Source organism: Monodelphis domestica, chromosome 4, assembly GCF_027887165.1.
Source record: "Monodelphis domestica isolate mMonDom1 chromosome 4, mMonDom1.pri, whole genome shotgun sequence".
Taxonomy (NCBI): domain Eukaryota; kingdom Metazoa; phylum Chordata; class Mammalia; order Didelphimorphia; family Didelphidae; genus Monodelphis; species Monodelphis domestica.
In genome coordinates this window covers 424213788-424237510 of record NC_077230.1, presented here as the reverse complement: position 1 = coordinate 424237510, position 23723 = coordinate 424213788, and the positions used below count along the sequence as shown (strand labels likewise).

Below are 23723 nucleotides of genomic sequence, written 5' to 3'. Positions count from 1 at the left end.
CAAATCACAACCTTTGGGACAGGCATCTTTTTCTCTCCATTATTTCCCATCCTCTGAGCCACAGCACTTTCCCTCTGCCATCACACCACCTGCCTGCTCCCTACCTCCACTGTGCCATTGACATCACAATCAAGCCCTCTGTCCTGGCTAACAGTGGCCCCTACCTGTATAACTCAGGGTCTGTAGACATGGTTCTGGGAAAGCCAGACCAGATCAGACAAGGAGAGGAGGAAGGTGGCCTTTGAGCTCCATGTGCCTTCATGGCTGCCAACGATGCAGGGGCTCCTTGCTGCTCAGACCCAGATGCAAAACATAAATAGGCAACAGAGTCCAAGTCCAAGTCACAGTGGAAGCCAAAGCCAAAGCCAGAGCCCCAGTCCCATTGTCAGTCCCAGCCCTTGTCCACCCAGGACTCCTAAAGGGACAGCATACACCAGGGACCATCACTCCTCATCCCATGCCCAACCCCACACTCACTCCCACCATTTGCATAACACCAACCATCATCCCTCCAACACTTGTCCTACAAGAAGGAAGGCAACAGGGCTAGCAAAAAGAAAGGCCAAGAAAGGTCGGTCACCATATGGAAGGGAAAAACGAGCAGGTACTGGCCAGACTGCCCCTCCTTATATCCCCCTCTTTGTCTCCCACCCCTTCACCCCATGTCAAAGGGGGATCCTTCTCTCTAATGGGATGTAAAGAATGTAAAGGAGCAGATGGACAATAACCCACCTTTCCTGGGGCTTAGAGTTTTTGGAGGACAGTAAGGGAAGATGAGGCAGGGAAGATCAGCTGGGGCCAGACTGAAGGAGAGCCTTGAAAGCTGGATTTTATTGGATGAGACAGCAGGACCCAATAGCGAAATCTCCAGACTTGGAGTTAAAAGCATTGGGTTCAAAACTCTCCTAAAACAGGTAATAGCTGGGTATCTCTGGAAATGTGAATGGTCACTTGTCCACTCTGAGGGTCAGGTTCCTCCTTTTCCTGGAAAATGCTGGCTGGCCTGGCAGGCTCAGGGCTGGCTGGTGGCAGAAACTCATCCTTTTTAGTAGACTTTTCCTCCGTTGCTCCTCTGTTCAGTGCCTGGCTCCATGCCTGTGGAATCCATTGAGCTGGTGCCTCCCTCTTCCTCTTTGCCTCCTGCCTTCCATCAAGGCCCAGCTCAGATCCCACCTACAGCCTGAGCCTCTCCTGCTCTCCCTCCTACTGCTGCCTCCCCTCTGCCATTTTCTGCAGCTTGTCCTCCGCTCAGCTCCTTGTACAGAGCTGGCTGCCTTCTGGCTCCTTCATTGGATGGGAGCTCCTGGAGAGCAGGGAAGCTCCCTGTCCTTGTGGCCCAGCCCTTAGTGGGCCCTTACAAAGAGGTTTGGGGGCTCACTAAGCTAATCAAAGGTGCCACAGACCTTCCCGACTCTCTCAATCTCAGCCTAAGCCCATCCCTGTCTCTCTGGGTGGCCTCCACCTCCTGGCCCACAGCACTCCCTCCTCCCAAAGGGGCCTGACTAGGGACCCCCCTTGACTGTGCTAAATGACTGACAACTACTGTCTCCTTTGCTCCTCACACCCATATGGGAGGCAGATACTGTTGTTGTCTGGCCCACCTTATAGTCAGAGAAACTGAGGCAGAGAGTTTAAGTGGGCATCTCTGTGGCTCCCTGGAGAGAGTACCAGGCCTGGAGAGTCAGGAAGACTCACTTCCAGAGTTCAAAGGTGACCTCAGACACTTCCTAGCTGTGGGACCCTGAGCAAGTCACTTCACCCAGCTGGCCTCAGTTTCCTTGTCTATAAAATGAGCTGGAGAAGGACACAGCAGACACTCCAGGATCTTTGCCCAGAAACTCAACATGGAGGCAGGAATAGACAAATGCAACTGAAGGACAGAGATGTTAAGTGCTGTCCAAGGTCCCAGAGGCTAGAGTTGATCTCCCACCTTCTAGGCTCCAGCCCCAGCCCTTCCCCCATTGGCTGAGTCCCCAGCAGCAGGGGTTGGGGAGAGAGAAAGTGGGGGCAGGAAGAGGGAGGTGTCTTCTGTCTGCTTTAGTCTCCCTCCTTCCCTGCTCCCACTCTCCAGTGCCAGGGCATCCCCAGAAGCCACAGTGAATGGCTGAGCAAAGGACAGGGCACTGGCCTGGCCTGATAGGGGAGGGCAGGGAGGCTCAGCAGTCAGCATCCTGGAAGCCCCAGACAGGGTCCAAGCACACTGCCTCTGCCCCTGCTCTCTGGGCTCTTTGTGGGATGCAAAGAATCAGTCCTCTGGGAGGGAAAGAAGGCAGGAGGTCAGCAAAGAGGACTGTGGGTCATCCTGAGTGACCAGGCTCCCCCTGGGCACAAAAGCACTCCAGGGACAGTGGGAGGGGCTCCCTAGGAGAGGCAGGAGGCCAGAGCCTCTGGGAGGGGAAGAAAGAGGATGAGAGAGGGGAGGAGGGGAAAGTGAGAGGCCAAGTCTGTGCCCTGTGGGGCCCCTGTGATCCTGGCAGATAGAAGAGCTCCAGTCCTGAAGAGAAAGATCCCAGTCCTCTGGAGCAGGGGAAGCAGCCTCCACAGAGACAGAGACAGGCTCTGGAGCAGCCACACAGTCGTTAGCCTGGAGAGCAGCAGAGACAGCTCCAGGGAGACACCCAAGGATGAGACACCTTACTGGGTAGGAGAACAGAGATTCCTGGGAAGGAGAGAGGCAGTGACACCTGATGAGCAGTGCAGACCAATGGAGAGGCCCTCAAAAGCCTCACAGAGTAGGGGCAGCACCTGGAAGGGGCTCCTGATCATCACAGGTGAGATGTCTGCTCTGCTGGGGTCCAGAGGAGGAGGGAGAGCCTGGGGGATTCTGGCCCACCTAGAGACAAGGGGAGCCACCCAAGGCCCAGCAGGGAGGCCAGTCCCAGGAGACACTCTGCAGATGTGTGACACCCTGCAGGGGCAGGGGAGAAAGTAAGAAGCCCCAGAGCCCTGCCCCAGAGCCAGGTAAACTGAAGAGGCCAAGGCTGTGTTGTAGCTAGAGAAGGCAGCTCTCCTTTCTCCTACCTGAGTGACCCTGGACAGGTCCCTTACCTCTCTTAGCTAATGTTTGCCATTGAGCATCACCTTCCTCCTAGCCAGGCTGGGGATCACAACAAACCCTGGGGTTTAGGGGGAAATGCCCTCCCTGGGCTGGAGCCAGAAGATCTGGGTCTGAGGCTGCCCTTGCTATTTGCTGCTTAATACCTGCCCCAGCTGTTATTTGTTTGGACCTCAAGGCTTAGTCTGTGAATTGGCCATATTGGATTCATTGATCTGGAAGGTCCTGTTGTATGATTGAAAATCTGTTACCTTAAAAAAAAGAATTACATGTCCTAAGAGCCCACTGACTTCCTGTCATTAGTACTTCCTATAGACAGAGGATAAAGGGCCTGGGCTTTGGAGGCTCCCTCTCTTTGATTTAGAATAAGCATTGATGGTGGTGAGTGAGATTGACTAAAAACTGGCTAACCAGCCATGGGCACGTGGTCTTTATTTTGTAACTTCTTTATTCCTTGATTTCTAATGATTATTAATAAATCTCTTAAAATATAATATTATTATTGAGATTTAATTTTAACTTTTACATTGATGGCGAGCCATTTTTTAGTCAACCCCACTCAACCACCATCAATGTTGATTCTACATCAGAGAGAAGGAGCCTCCAAATCCCAGGCCCTTTATCCTCTGTCTACAGTAAGTACATAATGACAGGAAGTCAGTGGGCTCTAGGATATGTAGTTCTTTTTTTAGGGAAGAAGATTTTCAATCATACACTATCCAGCTCTGAGACTCGATTCCCCAACTGGGAAGCACCTGTTAAGTGATTTGTTTCTCCCTTTGGTGTCTCGCCCACCACCCTGGCAGGTCTTTTCTGAATCAGGTGCTCAGAGGGAGCCTCAGAGGGGTCCCAGGCCGACCTCTGAGATCCCCTGTGGAGGCCGGGCCAGACAGATGGACGTGTGGGCACAGGAATGCCCAGACAGACTCTGGGGTCGGCTTGGCAGCACCCCTGAGCCTGGGGACAGCTCTGGGATCGGGGTCTGCCAGGAGGGCAGGGGATGTGCTGACCTCTCTCTGCCTCCTTCCTCCCCTCAGCCACCATCCTCAGCTGCTGGATCCAGCCAACGTCTGCTCAAGATATCACAGTTGAAGTAGAGCCACCCCTTGGGACACAAGGCTTAAGCGTCACCTTTCGTATCGTGGGGTACTCGGGGACTCCTGTTATGTATAATTGGTACTATAAGACATCAGCTCAGCAACCCAGCAGGAAACATATCGTGACATACAGTACTTATAATAGAAGACAGTTACAGACCAAAATTCGGCAGAGGGTATACCATAATGGCACCATGTTTTTCCCCAACCTCCTCGTCAGTGACTCTGGTTACTATGAAGTACAGATCATCAAAGATAGGTTCACTCTGGACAGACCTGAAGCAGGAGCCCCACTGAAGGTGTATGGTAAGTGCTGCCCTACCCACGGGCCCTGCAGTTGTTCTAACAGCCTCTCCCTGTCTGGGGTCCGACTCCTCCCCACCCTCCTTTTCCAGGGAGCAGGAAGAAGCCCCAGCCTGACCCCCTCCCACAGGAAGGAGCCTGAGGAGGGGAGACTCCCGAACTCCTGGCTTCCTGCCTGGCAGCCCCAGAGAGCCCCAGAGAGCTCAGAGGGCCCTGGCTGCAGAGCTAACTGCTTTCTTGCTCCTGCCTCCCCCAGTCCATGCTAGGAAGCTTGGGTGAGGCCCCGAGGGCCTAGGAAGGCCCCTGGTCCCCTCCTGTTGGGCCTGGGGACAACAACCTCTTCCTGAAGTTCTCTGCACTCAGACCTCTAAAAGCCCAGGAGGCTGGGGCAGCTTGGTGGGGCAGGGAGAGGCCAGACACTCCTGGCCTGCCCTGCAGGGCTCAGAGGGCAGGGCCAGACCACCTACTCCACAGGGGCCAGAGGAGGGGCTGCTTTGGTTTCTGGGACCTTCTAGAGGCCAGTCCCCACCCTCAGGCTCCCAGTGCTGTGAGAGGGACCCCAGAGGGAGAACACCTGTATTCCCTGCAGGTTCTAGAGGAAAGGCCAAGCTGGGGGGCCCAGGCTTCTCTGAAGGGACAGACTGGGCAGAGGGTCACAGCTGCTCCCACTGAGGTCTCAGCTGGAGGAAGAGACAAATGCCATGCAATGAGGGGAGCAAAGAGGTCACTTAGGGCTCCAGGGGGGGGGCGGCTTTTCTAATTCAGAAAGCTGGCCACACTAGCTAACATTTCTGGAGTGCCTGAAGGTGAGCAAAGGGCCCTGTGAAGCAGATTTCATTTGATTCTCCCAAAGACTCTGTGCTGTAGGGGCCATTTTTTATCATGGAGGAAAAGGAGACCAAAAGGGATTAAGGGACTTGAGCAGAGGCCCAGAGCTAGGAAATAGCTGAGGCAGAATTCAAATTCAGGCCTTCCTGACCTCCAAGACCAACATTCCATCCATGCATCACCTAGGTTCTTCCCACCACTGAGGATTATCTCAGGAGATAGTGACTACTCAGCATTGGGAATCTTTAAGCAGAGACTAGCTGGCCATTGACCCAGAATTATTCAGTGGGGATCTCAAACTAGCCTAGTGTTGGACAAAGTGACCTCTGATTCCCAGGAACAAAGAATCCCTGATGGCCCATGATGAGACTTCCAGCCCTGAAGGGGGCGTGATCTGGGGGGCTTAGTGGGGTCGTGACTGGCTATCTGGTACATTCAGGCTTCTTCCATGGTTTGTCCATGGGAATTGTCCTGGGAATCATCTGTGGCAGGAGCCAGTGTTTGAGGAGGGCCCTGCTGCTCATCTCCAGCCCTCTTCTGTCCTTCACCTCCTGAGCAGATGAGACTGGGGGAGGAAGGACCTAGGAACATTCACAGGTCTGAGTCAAGAGGTCGGGAAGAGGATCCATGATGAGTGAGCTCCCAGGGAAATCTTGCCGCCATCTTCTCTTCTGCCTCTTCTCTAACTTGGTGCTCCCTTTTGGCTGGCATTTTGACTACTGAACGCAGCAAGAGTGGGAAGGAGCCTCAGAGACCTTCCAGGAAAGGCATGAGTTACAGCAGGCCTGATTGTACTTTTTGCCTTGACATTTCTAGTATTTCTTCTTTTAAAAAATACACATTTCTCTTATTTGATCATATGCAATTGAGGCTTTAGAAAGGCTGCTTATAGAGTGAAAGACCAAGGAATTCAGGCATACGGAGTCCGGAGATCAAGTCCTATCTCTGACACCAGATACATAGCATTGGGCTAGTCACTTAAGGTCTGAACTTGGAGCAACTTTCTGAGAGGGGGAAGAGAGTCATCTTGGAGTCAGGGGCCCTGAGTTCAAAGCCAGCTGTGCTTTGTCATCTGATCACAGACAGGTTACAAGCCCAGGCCTTGGTTTTCCCCTATGACAAGGGCATTAGGCTAGATCAGGACTTCTCAGATTTGGGGAATCCAGAAATGGAAATGGGGAAACTTACCTTTATTTGCATCAACTTCTGGTTTCCTCTGGAATTCTTTGTGTTTCATTTTGGGAATTTAAAAATCATGATTCAGAGAAGGCTTAGTCCATGGGCACTGACTGCCCAAGGGGTCTATGAGACCAAAAAGGTGAAGAGCCAGCATTCTAGATGGTCTCTGTCAGCTCTGAGTCTGTTACCCTCTGATCCTAGGAGCCATGATCCAAGACCTGAAGGGGATGGACAAGGGGCATGACTCAGAGGCAGATAGTCCTCCTATACTTTGGTCATAGTATATTACATGGGTGGGAAAGAGTGGTCTTCCTCATGGGAAGGCTTTATGGTAGGATGGCTCAAGGAGGTGGAGGTGCTTGAACAATCAATTAAAGGACTCAGACTTTGAGTGAGACAGGAGATAATAGGGAGTCCCTTAATGTCTTTGAGGAGTAGAATGGCCAGCTCTACCCACAATTCTGATTAGTTTCACAAGGGTATGATAGGAAGTTTGGAGATGCTCAAAGGACCTTAGGTGGCCATGCAGTGATGATGGAATCCTTGATTTATCCTGGAAAAGGATCTAAGACATTCTGAAGTTCCTAGCCCTCATTTTACAGATGAGGAGATTGAGACCTAGAGAAGGAAAGAGACATGGTCAAGGTCACATAGGTAGGAAGTGGCAGAGCCGGAATTTGAACTCAGGTCTTCTGACCCCATATTCAGGGCTCATTCCAGTGTTCCCAAGAATGTGTAATGGGTGGTAGCTTCTCTACAGGTGACCTGGTTCTTGCTCCACTCTCTGAACCATTCTCCATAGTTTCTTTCATCCCTGCTCAGGGCAGCAGAGCATTACCCAAGGGTCTTGTCATCACTCTTTCTTCCTCCATTCAAAGGCACTTAAGGGGGACCTCCCTTCATCTAAAAGTATAATGGCTCACATATGCAATACTTGAGGTTTTATAAAGAGCTTTTATACATGGTCTCATTTGATCCAAAAACACAATGGTGGAGAGATTATTATTTTAATTTTACAGATGACGAAATGGAGACACAGATAAGGACTTGCAAGTAAGTCACACAGCCAGTAACATTCTGAGATAGGATTTGAATTCAGGCCTTTCTCACTCTTAAGTTCAACACTAGTCCCTATGCCATGCCAGGTATCAGATCCATTGGGGTTGCCAAGGCACCTTCCAAAAAGTCATACCATGGCCTTCTTGCCCAGGAGCATGGTCACTCTTCCTTCATATTCTCTCTCTCTCTCTCTCTCTCTCTCTCTCTCTCTCTCTCTCTCTCTCTCTCTCTCTCTCTCTCTCACACACACACACACACACACACACACACACAGATTTGTCACCTTCCTGGCCAGTCCCACTTGGCTTTACTGGATACAAGTGGGAGGCTCACTCTTCCTCGACCTCAACTTCCCAAAAGGGTCTGAGGGGCAGAGTGCAAGCTCTACCAAATAACAAGAAAAAAGGTCAAGGAAGGTGAAATATTTCTTACTTATTCCTTCCACTTTGGAAATTAATCCTAAAATAGCTGGCCAATAATGACCCAAGAAGGAAGTCTGGAAAGTCTACTGGATGTGCCCCAGAGATTGTTCTGGGATACACACCTCTCTCAATTGCAAGGCATAACTTCCAACTAGAGATAAGGAAAGTGATTTCCTTGGGCTATGAAGGCTCAGGGAAAATTAGTCCCCATTGGCTTAGCTTCTCACCCTAACACCATGTCTGAGTTTGAAGAAGATCACCTTCAACATTCTCATTCTCATCTTGTAGGGCAGGAAAATATTAAGGAAAATGAAGAGCCCAAAGCAGGGAATTCCAGAATGGAATTGGAGAATGACGTGCCTCCTGGGGGCAAAACACAGTCATTGGCACTAGAGATGTTATTGGGGTTTGAAATCTCTAGACTTGAACCAGGTCTCTCCTGACTCCTAGTCTGAGGCTCTTCCTTTTGTACCGTTCCTTACTAACTGATCTGTTTCCACTCTCTGCCTTTCCTTTTCTTTCCTCTTCAGAGTTAAAGTAATATCTTCCTTTCTGAGCACACTCCCCACGTAGCCTGTCACTAGTCCATCCTCTCCAGTCTCTCCCAATATCCTTAACAAGGTGAAAGTAAGTAACCCTGGCTTCTTGAAGTCCAGGCCAAGGAAACATAAACTCTCAGCGGTTTTGCCAAGCTAGAATGGCATCAAATCCAGGTACAGGTGCTGGATGAAGGGGTCTGTCATCCCTGGACCAGCTTGCCTCAACCCAGAAAGATTGAGCACCAGGGGCTTGGGTTCCATGTGAATGTCTTTGTCAGTCAGAGAAACTGAAGATAAACTTTTCCTAAGGCCTGGAGAAGTTGAGATCTGCACCAGAGAAAGGGGTGTCTTTGCCATTGAAATCACAGGTTCTTGGTTTCTGGCCTCCAGCCTTGCCAAGGTCTTAGACAGGCCACTTCCAAATGAGTTGTTCAGTTATAAGGTGAGAAAAAGAACCAACACAGTCATTTTCTATCTATTTTCTTCTCAGTGGCATTATCCAAACCTACCATTGTCACCTCCAACAATACTGCAGTGGAGACCAAGGACATCTCATTGACCTGCCAGGCTACGGGTGACATTCACTCAACAAAGTGGTACATAAACCAACGTGCCCCATCTGGTAGCAGGATACAGCTGACCCCAGATAAGAGGACACTCACTATCCGCAATCTCACAAGAACGGAAAACAAAGGACCCTATGTGTGTGAAATGAAGAACCCAGTTAGTTCCGGTAGGAGTGATCCATTCACACTGAATGTTGCCTGTGAGTAAATTTGTTCTTCCAAAATGGTGCATGCTTATAGCCTGGTGGTGTGTTCTCAGAGGCCAGGCTAATTCAGTCCCTTCTCTGAGAGCTAAAGATATAGACTCTGAGGTTCCCAACCCCCTTCAATTTTAGGGAGCCCAGATTGGCCTTGTCATGCTTTCTGGTGGAGGGTGGCCAACCAGGGTGCTGAACTGGAGAAAGCCCTAAGATCTTCCAAGTTCAGATCCAAACTCGTAGAGGAGAAGCTGTGAATTTCCCAGCTCAAAGGAGGATCAGGGAGGCACAGTGTTCCCTGGTGACGGGTTACAGAATAGGAGATGCCCTTCTTTCTGCCACAATCTCAATGTGGAATCCTTTTCTTTCCTCCAGATGGTCCAGATAGCGCCAAAATTCTCCCTGCAGCCGATCGTTACAATGTAGGGGATCGTATTCAGTTGACCTGTTCTGCTCAATCATCTAACCCACCAGTCCAATTCACTTGGTTACAGAATGGACAACCGGTCAGCAACTCAGCCAAATTCTCTGCTACTGCGGCCCTAAATCATGCTGGAAACTATACCTGTGTTGCATACAACTCATTGACTGGCATAACGCGCACCAAAAGCATGAATATTATAATCTACGGTGAGTAGCTGGATTGGACCCTTAACTTTGTATTGGGCTTTCTCCTTCCCTGGCATGAGAGAAACAGAGATAAGTGACATTCTGCCCTCCTGGTTCTATGGCATGATGTGTTGTGGTAGAAGGAGTTCTGAGCTCAGAAAAACCCTTCCTTTCCTATCTACTATCTCTGTAGTAAGTGTGTCTCCTCCTTTCTCAGCCTGTTTCTTCATCTGGAAAAATGAATAGTCTTTTGCTCTGTATATAATTGGATTCTATTTGAAGAATGGCCTTTTTATATAGTAGATGCAAATAACATTTGAGTTGATGTCTTCACCCTTGTTATTGATACTGTTTTATTCTCTTCTGTCCCAGTGACATACAACCTTCTTTGTCTCCCAACTTCTAGGACTGCAGCTTCAATTACTTTCCCATACAATTTCCTTCAGTCAATTGCACTTGGTGCTGTGGACCCAGAGAGTTTCTAATCTTGGTTGGAGCATAAGCTATGGTCATGCAATGGGGCTGGACTTGATCTGCTTTGGCAGGGAAATTCTGGAGATGGAAAGGAGAATTTAAACTTAGTCTCCTTTCACACATAGAGATTCACTATTGCACCTATATTTTTCCTCTTTGTGGCATAAAATGCCACATGGAAGCATGGCTGCTATGAAACCCTATTCTTATCCATGTAAAAGGAAGATTGGCTTTAGCATACAGTGGCTGAGTCCTCAGTATAATTCCTGATGCACAATTAATTCACTGCTCTGTCTCTCCTATGTTCAGATGACAGGCTCTCCATTCCCCTAATCACATTAGTGTGCATCAGGACCATAGAGAGATCATCTCTGACCTTAGTTTCCTTTTATTTCATGTAGCTTTATTGTTACAAACCTTAGGGGTATCCCATCTTCCTGTCTCTGACTCTGGGGACTTTCTGAATGGAAAGCAGGGGGAGAGATTGAATTGTGAAATGGGGAAGTGATCTTGGGAAACCCAGCCTCCAACAGTATATACCTTAGAAGATGGATGATTTTTTGTTGGCCTAAATCTGTACCTAAGGAACTCTAAAGTCTACATTTTAATTTAGCATTTATGTTATCTGTATGTTACTGTATTTTCTTTTGTTAACTATTTCCAAATTACCTTTTCATCTGATTCAGACTGCACCTGGGAGTTTTCCAGGCAATGTATTTGACATCTGTGGTCTATCTAAAAGAGCTTTTTCTTAATTTAGTTTTTTCCAATTAGCAAAACCTTATTTTCTTTCCTTCTTCTCACTGATCCCACTAAAGAAAAAGAAAATCCTTGTGAAAAGTATGGACAATCAAGGAAATCTAATTCCCAAGCTCAAAAAAATCTGTTGCAACATATATGCTGAGTCCATCCCATTTCTATAGTGAGACAGCTGATTTCAATGGGAATGTGCAGCTTTTTGTAGGAAGTGAGTAACTTATTTCATCATGGGTCTCCTGCAATCCTGGTTGGCCACTGCATTGATCAGATGTTCAATGTCTTTCAAAGTTGTTTGATTCAGATCATTGTCTTCATTGTATGAATTACTTTCTTATTTCTACTCACTTCATTCTGCATCAGTTCATACAAATCTTCTGAAGTTTCTGTTCCTGAACTCATTTTGTTCAATGTTCCTCTCAGTGACTTGGATCAAATGAAAGAATATATGTAAGAGCTTTGTAAATGGTGAACATTATTGTTTTGCTGATTCTACAGAAAGCCAAAAAGCATTTTTTTGAAACTTGGAGGAAAAGAGAAAGAAAAAAAACTTGTGATGGTACAGATGATAGGCATGAAGCTATGAGGATCCAGTAGTAGCTCAGGAAACTGGCACAATATATGGAATGTGATAAGATGAATGTTATTGGTGATTGATATCATATCCTATCCCTGCGTAAAAAAGTCCAAAGCATAAATAAGCATCAGCCTCAGTGGGTCAGTGACTGGTCATCATCATGCCATAGGAAAACAGTTAAAGTAATGAGGGATGATTGATTTTAAAAAGGGGAAATTGGAGACAGACTTTTAATGCCATGTTAGATTGCATAAGGAGACCTTGGGGATGTCTGAGAGAACCACAAACTTAATATCAGTCCATAGGGTAACAGGGTAGTTGAAAAGCCCAATGAAATATATATATATATTTAAACACTCACTGGTCTCCCTTAGAATCAATATTGTAAAGATAATTTTAGGCTTTTGACTTAAATCCAAATTAATTGGTCACCAGGGAGAAAATTACAAATAAAATACCCAAGTCAGTCTGGAAATTTATGGTAATTTTAATTAATATAGAGGGAAGGAATTTAAGGAGAAGGAGGGAAGAGGATATAAGATTTCTCCCTCCTGGCCTGTGACAGGTGGAGTTTCAAATCTCCACCTCTAGGCCTCTGAAGAAGATGAGAGGCTTCTAAGAGGATAAAGTTGGAAAGTAAAGGGGGGAAACTTCAGCCAGAAGCTCACCACCGAACAGGAAAATAGCTGTAGCCATGTCAAGATGTTGAAAGGCTCAATACACTGCTGTCAGCTACCTCTCCACTGCCAAAGCTCCCAGAGAGAGGAAGTGAGCCAAATATATAGACCTTTCACCCTTGTGTCCCCTCCTCTAAATGCCCACTCTTTAGTTCTCATCTTCTTTGATTAGATTATATTTTTACAGTTACTTAACACTTCTTTGTTAAGTTCACCTTTTATTAGTTGCTTGACCTTAATTTATAGTTACTTAACACCTTTTTGTATTCAGATCTAAAAGTAGACTTAGCTTAAAGTTGTAGCTTTAGTATAAGGTAAGAGCTAAATACCTTCACACTTGTTTCCCTCTGCCAATACTTAACCATTTCTTGCCAATCCAGAGTTCTTGGCAGTAAGGTGGTAGCCTTTATCAGTCTTGATTACTGGATCTGGTCAGTATCTTGCTGTTTTTTAGCCAATCTAACTTAGCTACTAACACACTCACTTAAGAATAGTTATGGGAGAGTAAAAAGTAAATCATCTAAAGAAAATGAGAGTACTTGTCATCAAATCTTTGTGGTCACCAAATGGTAATAATTAAAATTAAATTATGACTCTGGTAGCTTTAAAGTAGCTTTATTACATCAAAGTAGTGATAGGAAAGAGAGAGAAATGTAGAAAAGTGGTTGAGAGTTTATTAGCTGAATTACCCTATTTGCCATTTTGATGCATTGAAGCTCACCACCTACAGGGGTTCCTTCAGGTTCCAAGCTTCAGTCAGAAGAGTGAAAGAGAGAGCATGAGCAGTCCCTTGGTCTCACCATATAAACAGTTTTCTCCACCTACTACCTCTCCCCCATGACATCTCAGGAATCAATCGTAGTTCCTTAATTTTCCTGACACTGCCTAGGGGGCAGAGTTTTCCCTCTCCTTGGTTTCAACTTCCTTTCTTCTAGGGTGTGTCTATATACCTGCACATCTCAATAATAAATGACCTCCAGGTCACTGATTGATGACATGAAACAAAGAGACATAATAGAGAGGGAAATTCCTTTTACACAATATGTATCTCTTTATCTTTCTCCTATTTCCCCTCTCTTTACTACTACTACTACTACTACTACTACTACTACTACTACTACTACTACTACTACTACTACTACTACTACTACTACTACTACTACTACTGCTGCTGCTGCTGCTGCTGCTTTCATTTAATAATGTTATTAAGCTCCAAACAGCCTCATAATTTAAAATATTACACAACCTAGTGAGAAAACAAGTGAGCAGAAAGACTCTTGAGACAGATCCAGACTCCATTGACTAACTGAGTAAGAGAATAATAGTGCATATGGCTGAAGGACTAACATTGAGGTAGTTGTCTGTCAGAGATGAGGCTTGATGAGGGAGGGGAAAGAAACCTAGATGCCTGGGAAGAAATCTTGATATTTAAGATGATCCAAAGACAAGTCATTTAACTATTCTCTAAGTATCCCTTTTTTCTTAAGCAGCTCAGTTGCTGTGATTGAGACCTCAGTCATATCATGTCTGATATTTATTCAGGGTCAACTACCATGACCCTACAGAGCACACATCCTCAGTATCCAACCACTGTAAGTAAAGTCAGGGACAAACAAATTTATCAGTCAGTGGGTTCTCCTGGTGACCCCTTTGCTCTGAAAGACTCCTCCAAGCTCCATTTCTATTCGTTTTTCCCCTTGGGTGCCTTTGACTTTCATGGGCCAGGTTCCCACTTTACCTAACTCACAATAGGGACCTAGGATTGTTCCCTCCCAACCCTACAAAGAAAGACCCTCCCTATTCTGAGCCACAGAGTGCCAAGGGACATCCATCTCAACCTGGCCAGGTCAGACTTGCAGCAGAGGACCAGTTTCCCAAGAGACATATTCTCATCCTTAGTTTTTTTCCCTTGTTTGTGGCACTATATGAGAGATGTGGGTGTCTTCCTTTGATGAGCTTTCCTATGTGTGTTCTGGGAACCTTTTCCCTGTCCCTTGACTGGAAACTGCTACCAAGGAGTCTTTCTAAAAAAATCAGAACACATTAAGTGTTTATGAATTGGGGGAAGTCTGAAATAGGCTAATAAGGCACCTCTCCATGCTATAGTCATCTAGTACTAAGGTTGCTGAACTGTGCAGGAATGGGAACACTAAGGAAGCATTTCCTTATGAGGATGGTGGTAACTCTCCAGGTCTCAGGTCTCTCCCATAGCTTTCTCCTTCTCCTGCTTTCTCTTTTCCTTGCAACAAAGTGAAAAGACTCAGGGGATAGAGGCTCCAGTTCCTGGCTTCAAATTTTGTATGTTTGATGTAGAAAATATCAAAGATGGCAAAATAAACAAGGTACAAAGGGTAGGTCAGAAGTAGTATGAGGAGGAGCTAAGCCCAAATATATGTATTTAATCCCAGATAGACTTTGTGCTTCTGATAGAAATTAGATTAGATGTAGTCTTTTTCAGCTTTGAGTCTTGACATTCCTCAAGTTGGACGGGCCTCAGAGGGTGACACCTTCCTTTTCTGTGCAATGTACCCTCCACTGATCCCACTCTCCACCTGGGAGATTGAAGAAGAATCCAATGTTTCTGAACTTCAATGCCCAGAAACCATCTGCCATGTCTAAGTCCTCAATGACCCCAGACACCATTTAGTGTGCAATCCAAATAAAATGACCCCATCCTTCTCATTCTCTGCACTGCTCCTGTATGTACAAGCAGACCTCTGAAATGTTGCAGGTTCAGTTGCAGATCACCAAAACAAAGCCAATGTTGCAAGTTTCCCAATGTGTGTGTCATGTTTACACCATACTCAGCCTAGACAGATTGAACACCAGGGTTTGGGCTCCTTATGAATGTCTTTGTCAGCCACAGGAACTGAAGATGAACTTTTCCTAAGGCCTGGAGGAGTTGTGATCTGCACCAGAGAAAGGGGTGTCTTTGCCATTGAAATCACAGGTTCTTGGTCTCTGGCCTCCAGACTTGGCAAGGTCTTAGACAGGCCACTTCCAAACCACTTATTTGGTTATAAGGTAAGAAAAAGAACCAACACAGTCATTTTCTGTCTATTCCCTGCACAGGGCCTCTGTCAAAACCTACTATTCTCACCTCCAACAATACTGCAGTGGAGACCAAGGACTTCTCATTCACATGCCAGCCTACGGGTGCAATTGTTACAACCAGGTGGTTCATAAACGGAGTTGCCCCAGCTGGTGGCAGGATACAGCTGTCCCCGGATAAGAGGACACTCACTATCCGCAGGCTCACAAGAAGGGAAAACAAAGGGCCCTATGTGTGTGAAACGGAAAACCCAGTGAGTCTCAGTAGGAGTGATCCATTCACACTGAATGTTGCCTGTGAGTAAATTTGTTCTTCCTATATAGTGCATGTTTATAGCCTGGTGATGCGTTCCCAGAGATCAGGCTAATTCAGTCCCTTCTCTGAGAGCTAAAGAGCTAGGCTCTGAGGTTCCCAACCCCCTTGGTCTTTAGGGAGCCCAGATTGGCCTTGTCATGCTTTCTGGTGGAGGGTGGTCAGCCAGGGTGCTAAACTGGAGGAAACCCTAAGATCTTCCAAGTTCAGATCCACACAGGAAAAGTAGAGGAATAGGATATGCCCTTCTTTCGGCTATAATCTCAATATGGAATCCTTCTCTTTCCTCCAGATGGCCCAGATGAGGCCACGATTGTCTCTATAGACAATCAGTACCCTCTAGGGGCAAATATTACCTTGAGCTGTTCTGCTGCATCTAACCCACCAGCCCGATTCACTTGGTTACAGAATGGACAGTCAGCAACTCAGCCACATTTTCTATTACTGCATCCCAGAGTCACACTGGAAACTACACCTGTAATGCAGTCAACTCATTTACTGGCTTGACGCGCACTAAAACCCAGAATCTTACAGTCTATGGTGAGTAGTTGGATTGGGCTCCCAGCTTGGTGTTGGGCTCTCTCCTTCCCTGGCATGAGAGAAGCCAGGATAAGTGACATTCTGCCCTCCTGTTCCCAGGGCACAGTGTGTCGTGGTAGAAGGAGCCTTGAGCTCAGAATCATGAAACATGGGGAGAATCCTTCCTTTCCTGTCTAATATCTGTGTAATAAGTGTGTCTCCTCCTTTCCCAGTCTCAGTTTCTTCATCTGGAAAAGTGGATAACCTTTTGCTCTGCATATAATAGGATTCTATGTGGAGAAATTCCTTTTTACATGGTAGGTACAATAAGCATTTGCATTGTCATCACCATTGTTGTTGATATTGGATTATTCTCTCCTGTCCCAGAGACATACAACCTTCTTTGTCTCCCAACTTCTAGGACTGCAGCTTCAATGACTGCTCCGCATTCCTTCCTGCGGTCTTTTCTTCAGTCCATTTCATTTGGTTCTATGGCCCCACAGGTTGTTTCTAGTTTTGGTTGGAGTATAAATTATGGCCATGCACTGGGACTGGCCTTGATCCTTTTTGGCAGGGAAATTGTGGAGATGGAATGGAGAATTTAAATGTCTCCTTTCACACACTGAGATTCACCATTGGACCTATATATTTTTTTTTTCCTTTTTGTTGGCTATAAGAGGTAAAATATTAAAGGTTGTTCTAAATATACCAGAGTGTGGCCACTAGAAATTAATATATGTCAAATAAGAATTACTTTTTATGGTAGTTTGTTTACAAAAGAAGAAAGAGTAAAAGTAAGAACATCAGAGAAAGTAGATATTTTATTCTACCCTGGTCCAAACCAGGCAGGGCTTCAGAGGCCCCAGCAAAGGGGGTTCAGATATAAATTAAACAAGTGTTTTATCCACAAGGCCTTCTCCAAGAAGAGGGTTCTCTTGTGGCTAGTACCTCCAAGAAATCCAGGAAAAGGAATCAACCTTTTTCACTCACCCACATGGTAGTCCTAAGGGAAAATTCAAGAGCAGTCCTGGGTCCCCAGCCAGAGTTCCTCCAGAGTCAAGTTGAAGGCAAAAGACCTGGTCATAGGAAGTTCTTGCCACCTTTAAAGACCATTCCTTTTGTCACTAGCTTTGCCTAGGACTGTCCAGGGGCAAGTCAGTCAATTCTGATATATCACCCACTATCACACAGATAGGTCACAGATCAACTCATACTTAAGGATAAGTGGGGTGTATAGACTTTTGGTGATTAAATCTAAAAATAGGCAGGGGAGAGATAATCCCAACTTCACATGGCATAAAATGTCACATTAGAGCATGACTACTATGAAATGTGAATCTTAAAAACTATTCAGACTGCATCTTAGAAGATTTTATTTAAGCTATTGCCTTATTGTAACAATGGAGTTACTTGGTCTAACAAGAATCAGGAATGTATTGGGAACTTGGAAATTACTCCACCCTACTCAGACAATGCCTTAAAGGAAGATAAAGTTGTAAACTCTTGCTTGAACAATGAAAGTCCCTAACTCATACCTTATAGTAAAGCTAGAACCTTAAACTAGGTCTATTTTTAGATCTAATATAAAAAGATATTAAGTGCCTGTAAAGGTTAAATTAGTTCCTGAAAAGGTCAAGTAACTTACAAAAGGCAAAGTTACCAAAGAGGTATGAAGTACTCAGAAGATTTAATCTAACCAGAGAAGGTGAAAACCAAAGAAGCTGAAAACTAAGAATAGGCAGTCCTGGAAGAAAGTGTCTTCTGTGATTGGTAGATGTGAAAATTTAGGGGAGGTGACATAAGAGAAAATTTCTTTAAAAGGAAGGGGTAAAAAGTCAGGAGACAATTGAATTCAGTTTGGAGAGAAATTTTAGTTTGGAGTGGAAGAACCCCAGCTTGGAGACGGTCTTGTGGGGAGTGATAAATATTGACTCACTCTCCCTTAGGCTCAGGCCTAGGCCATTTTGGCTTAGGCCTTTTTCTACTGCTTGGCTCAGCTTGAGCCAGAGCAGTTTAAATTAATTCTCTCTCTCTCTCTCTCTCTCTCTCTCTCTCTCTCTCTCCTTCCCTTAATTCCTTCTCTATTAATTAAAATATTCATAATCCCCAAGTGACATGTGTATTTTCATATTCTGGGAATTTCCCATGGCAACCACTTATTTAGATATTAAGTCAAAACACTAAAATTATCCTTACAGTTTTGGCATTTACAGTTTTGGCTGACCACATCAGTTGTGACATAACCCTCAAATTTCTGTGAAATCTCTTTCCTTTATCTCTTTATTACTTGCTTCTGTTAGTCAGCCTGTTTAAACATACTAACTTGGCTTCAAAACACAGCTGCAAGAGCAGGTGAGTAAAAAACATTTTAATTTCTCCTTAAATTAAATAGAACACAGCTGTTTTAAAACTTAGCAACAGGGCCTTAAGGTCCTAGGAGAGCCATTTCTAAATCTCTTTTCCTTTAGGGAACAACTGCCTAGTTTAGAATTAAGGGAAACCTGGAGAAAGCTTTGGCCTTGTCATTCTCCCCACGTGGTTACTTTATAAATATGTGTCTACAGTCAGTTCACAACTTACTTAACAAATGACTTATCAGATCCATGACCAAACTTGTAAATATAGTATTCCTTGTCTCTCTGAGATTGCTCATTCCATGGAGCTTATGGCAAAGTATAATCAACACACTACTTCCTCCTTGGGATTTTGATTGTTGTAGATGTAATATTGTATATTTCCTTAAAAAACCCACGTCTCAGTCAAACCAACCGATTGCTCCTTCAACTATTCAACAAAATGCAGAACTAAATACTCGGCTTGAGCTTATAGAGGAAAGTCAGGGGGAGATAGTAGCCTTTATGAGAAACATTAAAGGAGAGTTAAGAACATTATCAGAATCTCTGTCCCACCCTGCTCTGGACAATATGGCTCCTAGTTCACAAACGTGCCCCCCCCACACCCAAACCATTTCTCCCTCCACCCATACTGACACTAACCCTCCTAACCAACCCACTACTCCCCCTTCCCATGCCCCCTGCCCATCCTGCTCAGCTCCAGTTCCCCCCTTACCCATGCCTCCTACCCTACCACCTCCACCCTAAGTTCACACTTAAGTTCACACCCTACTCATTCCTCCAACCCTAACCCCTCTTCATCCTTTCCCCCAGCTAATAACCATTCTTCCTTTGCCCCTCCTTCCCACCTTGCCCAATTCAATTCCCATACCCTTCCTACTTCTGATCCTTCTGGCACTATGGGACAACAACAAACTCTCTCCTTCAGTGTGCACAACCCTTCCCTTTCTCATACCTAAGAAGCTTAGAAACAGCAATAGGAGTACCAAATAATTCAGATAGGTTATTCCCTTTAAGGGAAGTACCCACTTTTAATAAAAATAGAAACTAGGTATCTGTAAGACACCATACACCTTTTAAAGCTGAAGATTTAAATAAATTTAAGGAATATCTTCCATCATTTGAGGAAGAAGCAATATTAATTATAAAAAAGATTGGAGAACATATTCAGAACTTTTGACCCCACTTGGATGGATATTAAAAATTTATTGGAAAATTTTTTGACAAAGAGAGAGAAAAATAATGGCATCTCTCTGACTATTCAGAAGCAAGGTAGGAAAGGAAATTATTGGCCAACTGAAGATAAACATGAAAAATGGTCAAAATTTGAAAGAACCCAAAAAGAAATTGATGAGACCCCCTCCCAGTTTATGGACAGACATATTGACATAGGAAATACATCTATGGACCTTGATTTATCCAGAGAAAGGGACATTAGAAAAAATACATAGGCAATTCATTGAGAATTGTTGTTCAGTGGTAAAAGATTACTTTAAAACTAGCTATCCTAATTGGGACTCTATGGACCTTGGAAGAATTCAGGAGAGTAGCAACCTATGTTTATAAGGGTCATGTAAAAGGACCTGAGAAACACAATACATTAGTGGAAGACAAAGAAAGAAATTGAAATGTTAAAGAGACAATTGAAAACTAATGGAGAGACCATAGCCCCTTTGAAGGAATCCACAGATAAATCAGTAACCTGCCACTTCTGTGAGAAGAAGGGCCACAAAATGATAGAGTATAGAAATTTTCTCAAGATTATTGGAAGGAATCTGCAGTTTAATAACAACTACAGAAGTGATAATTATAGAAATAACTATAATAATGACAATGGAATTCACAACTTTAGAAATAATAACTATAGAAATGACTATGATAATGATCATAGAAACCACAATTTTAGAAATTATAGAAATAACTATAATGACTATAGAAATAAAAATTTTACAAATCAAAATCATAGAAATAGAAATTGGGAAAATAATGACAGTGCTCCAAATGAAGAAAATGATAATACCCAACACAATGCCCAACAACAATATATAAAAAATGATGCTCGTCTAAAAAGTACTCGAAGTTCTAATGCCCCTCAGGGGGGTGCCCAAGGAAAGTCCCAAATACAATGAAGGTGGTTCTTCTTAGACTCTATTGATTTTATTGATATTAATTAACCTTTTTCAGTTTTGTCTTCCCTCCAAATAGTAGAAAAGAATGAACAAAGATTTATTGGAAAATTATCCACTGAGACTCATTTAAAATGGCCTGAAATTCTCCTTCTGGCCCTATTTTGTCTTAGAAGCAGGTCTAGAGGAGACCTAAACATCTCCCCATTGGAGATGGTTTTTAGACATCCACCTATACAGGATAAACCTTTCTCCCTGGCATATACGTCATATATATACGTATTAGGGGGAGATACTACTATTGCTTCCTATATACAGGAATTACAGCACAAACTGTGTGAATTTCATGAATCTGGAGCTGAAGTACAAGCTGGACCACTAGATTTTTCTCTTCATGACTTGAACCCAGGAGATAAGGTGTATATTAAGAATTTCAAGTATACTGGAGCAACTCAGCCTTCCTGGGAAGGACCATTCCAAATATTGTCAACTACTCCAACATCTATAAAGGTTGGAGAGAAGGACTCTTGGATTCATTGCTCACGTGTGAAGAAATCATCTTCTGTTGAGACTGATTGATTGTACCCTATCACATGCATTAGAGATAATAATCCATAGACAAGTAGATGCTGTTTTTTGAGGATACATTGAATTACTGATTTTTTCTTTATTTTTATTATTGCTTTTCTTTTATTTAAATTAGAATATTTGATTTTTTTCTTTTTTCTCATTTCTTATACTAAAGGTACATATAATTAATATTATTTTTCTGCAGCAATATGTTATATATATGTATAATATATACATATATATGCTTGCTATAATATTAATGCATACACAAAAGCTTTAAAATATGGGAACCTGCCATTTATTTATAAAACGTGATGGGACTGTGATTAATGTTTGTGTCTGATTCTAGGAAAAGGGATAAAAACAAGAAGCACAGACTTAACCTGAATAGTGCCAAAAAGAGCACACAGAAAAAAACTAGTGTGACTCAAGGTTGCGATGCTTGACATATGTTAATTCATAGGACTTCATTGTGCCTACACTTTTTATGAAATACTCAGACAAGTACAAATGTTTGACTATTATGCTGGCTCCCTATATCCCTGAGAATGACAAAAATCAGATCAGGGAATGACACTTCCCTATCAAAAATAAAATTCTAGGGTTTTTTTTTCTTTTCTTATATTTTGGCAACTTCCTGTAGTCTTGGCTGCAAAAAGGGGTAAGTGAAATATTACTGCATTCTGTCCTACAGTCTTGTGGGATAGAAATTATTTTAAATTGAATCTTTACAGGGGCCTGTTAGAAATTTATTAAACCCAAATAAGGGCCTATTTTGAATTAATTTTTTTCTTTCCATTTTTTCTTTTCCTTATGTTTTTGGTTGTTTTTCTCTTCTTTGGATAATTGACTCATACAACCCCATAACTCAGCATTGCATCCTAAGCTGAACTGGATGTTTGTTTTTTAACACCCACTTATGGGGGGGGGGTTGTATTTTAATAAAAATACAAGATTTTGAAAATTTTCATTCGAGAAAGATTTTCAAGGATAAAGCTTGCTAACTCCTAAATATGGAGAATGAACTGTTACAGAAAGATGACAGAAAACCTATACTACATAAAGAAGATCAAGAATGAACTATAGGTGTGGGTCATTGAACTGAAGTTTGATAGAAATTTGTTTGTACATGTACACTTTTATGCCAGGGGGACTGCCCCTAATTTGGCTTTCTGTCAATGTGCCTAGCAAAACATTGGTTTTGTTTTCTTTCTTTTCTGCTCCTCCCTAACTACTGTAATTTCTTCTTAGAAAATTGAATATTGTATATATCTGTAGTTAGAAGTGCTTTGGGAACTACAAGATGATTATGTTGAATGATCAATGGGGAGACTAGTCTCCCAATGATCATCAGAGGGGGGATTGTGAATCTTAAAAACTACTCAGACTGTACCTTAGAGATTTTATTTAAGCTATTGCCTTATTGTAACAATGGAGATACTTGGTCTAAAAAGAATCAGGAATGTATTGGGAACTTGGAAATTACTACACCCTACTCAGACAGTGCCTTAGGGGAAGATAAACTTGTAAACTCCTGATTGAACAAAGAAAGTCCCCAACTCATACCTTATAGTTAAGATAGAATCTTAAGCTAGGTCTATTTTTAGATCTAATATAAAAAGGTATTAAGTGCCTGTAAAGGTTAAATTAGTTCCTGAAAAGGTCAAGTAACTTACAAAAGGCAAACTTAACAAAGAGGTGTGAAGTACTCAGAAGATTTAATCTAACCAAAGAAGGTGAAAACCAAAGAAGTTGAAAACTAGAATGGACAGTCCTGGAAGAAAGCATCTATTGTGATTGGTAAATGTGAAAATTTAGGGAAAGTGACATAAGAGAAAAATTCTTTAAAAGGAATGGGTAAAAATCCAGGAGACAATTGAATTCAGTTTAGAGAGTAATTTCAGTTTGGAGTGGAAGAATCCAGCTTGCAGACGGTCTTGTGGTGAGTGATAAAAACTGATTCACTCTCCCTTAGGCTCAGGCCTAGGCCTTTTTTTACTGCTTGGCTCAGCCTGAGCCAAAGCAGTTTAAATTAATTCTCTCTCTCTCTCTCTCTCTCTCTCTCTCTCTCTCTCTCTCTCTCTCTCTCTCTCTCTCTCTCTCTCTCTCCTTCCTTCCCTCAATTCTTTCTCACTTTATTAATTAAAATCTTCATAATCCCCAATCCCCAAGTGACATGTGTATTTTCATATTTTGGGAATTTCCCATGGTGACCACTTACTTAGATATTAGGTCAAAACACTAAAATTATTCTTACAGTTTTGGCATTTACAGAAACCTGGCTCTTATCCATAAAAAGGGAAGATTGGCTTTAGCATCCAGTGGCTGGGCCCACAATATAATCCCTCTACTGAATTAATTCACTGCTCTGGCTCTCCTGTGTACAGTTGACAGACCCTTCACATTCCTAATCATATTAGTGTTCAGTGTAAAGGTAATTTTATTTATTTTT

At 43.7% G+C, this 23723-nt stretch overlaps 1 protein-coding gene across 3 annotated transcripts; it reads left to right on the top strand.

Annotated features, from left to right (window-relative positions):
* The first annotated feature begins 185 nt into the window (after nucleotides 1-185).
* On the top strand, nucleotides 186-23376 carry LOC103105370 (carcinoembryonic antigen-related cell adhesion molecule 5-like). Of its 3 annotated transcripts, XR_001622421.2 has the most exons (9): nucleotides 186-604; nucleotides 2478-2771; nucleotides 4093-4458; nucleotides 8973-9248; nucleotides 9621-9875; nucleotides 15411-15686; nucleotides 15995-16242; nucleotides 16455-16538; nucleotides 16643-23376. XR_001622421.2 is itself a non-coding variant. In XM_016422134.2 (8 exons), exons 1-7 carry the CDS (start codon nucleotides 274-276, stop codon nucleotides 16207-16209), a joined length of 2013 nt encoding a protein of 670 aa, XP_016277620.2. In that variant the 5' UTR covers nucleotides 186-273; the 3' UTR covers nucleotides 16210-16242; nucleotides 16455-23376. The 3 variants fall into 3 exon arrangements, 2 of the variants coding, with proteins under 2 accessions (XP_016277620.2, XP_056681326.1); XM_016422134.2 differs by having other exon boundaries at nucleotides 16455-23376; XM_056825348.1 differs by lacking the exon at nucleotides 186-604 and adding an exon at nucleotides 611-914 and having other exon boundaries at nucleotides 16455-23376.
* Nucleotides 23377-23723: the final 347 nt, after the last annotated feature.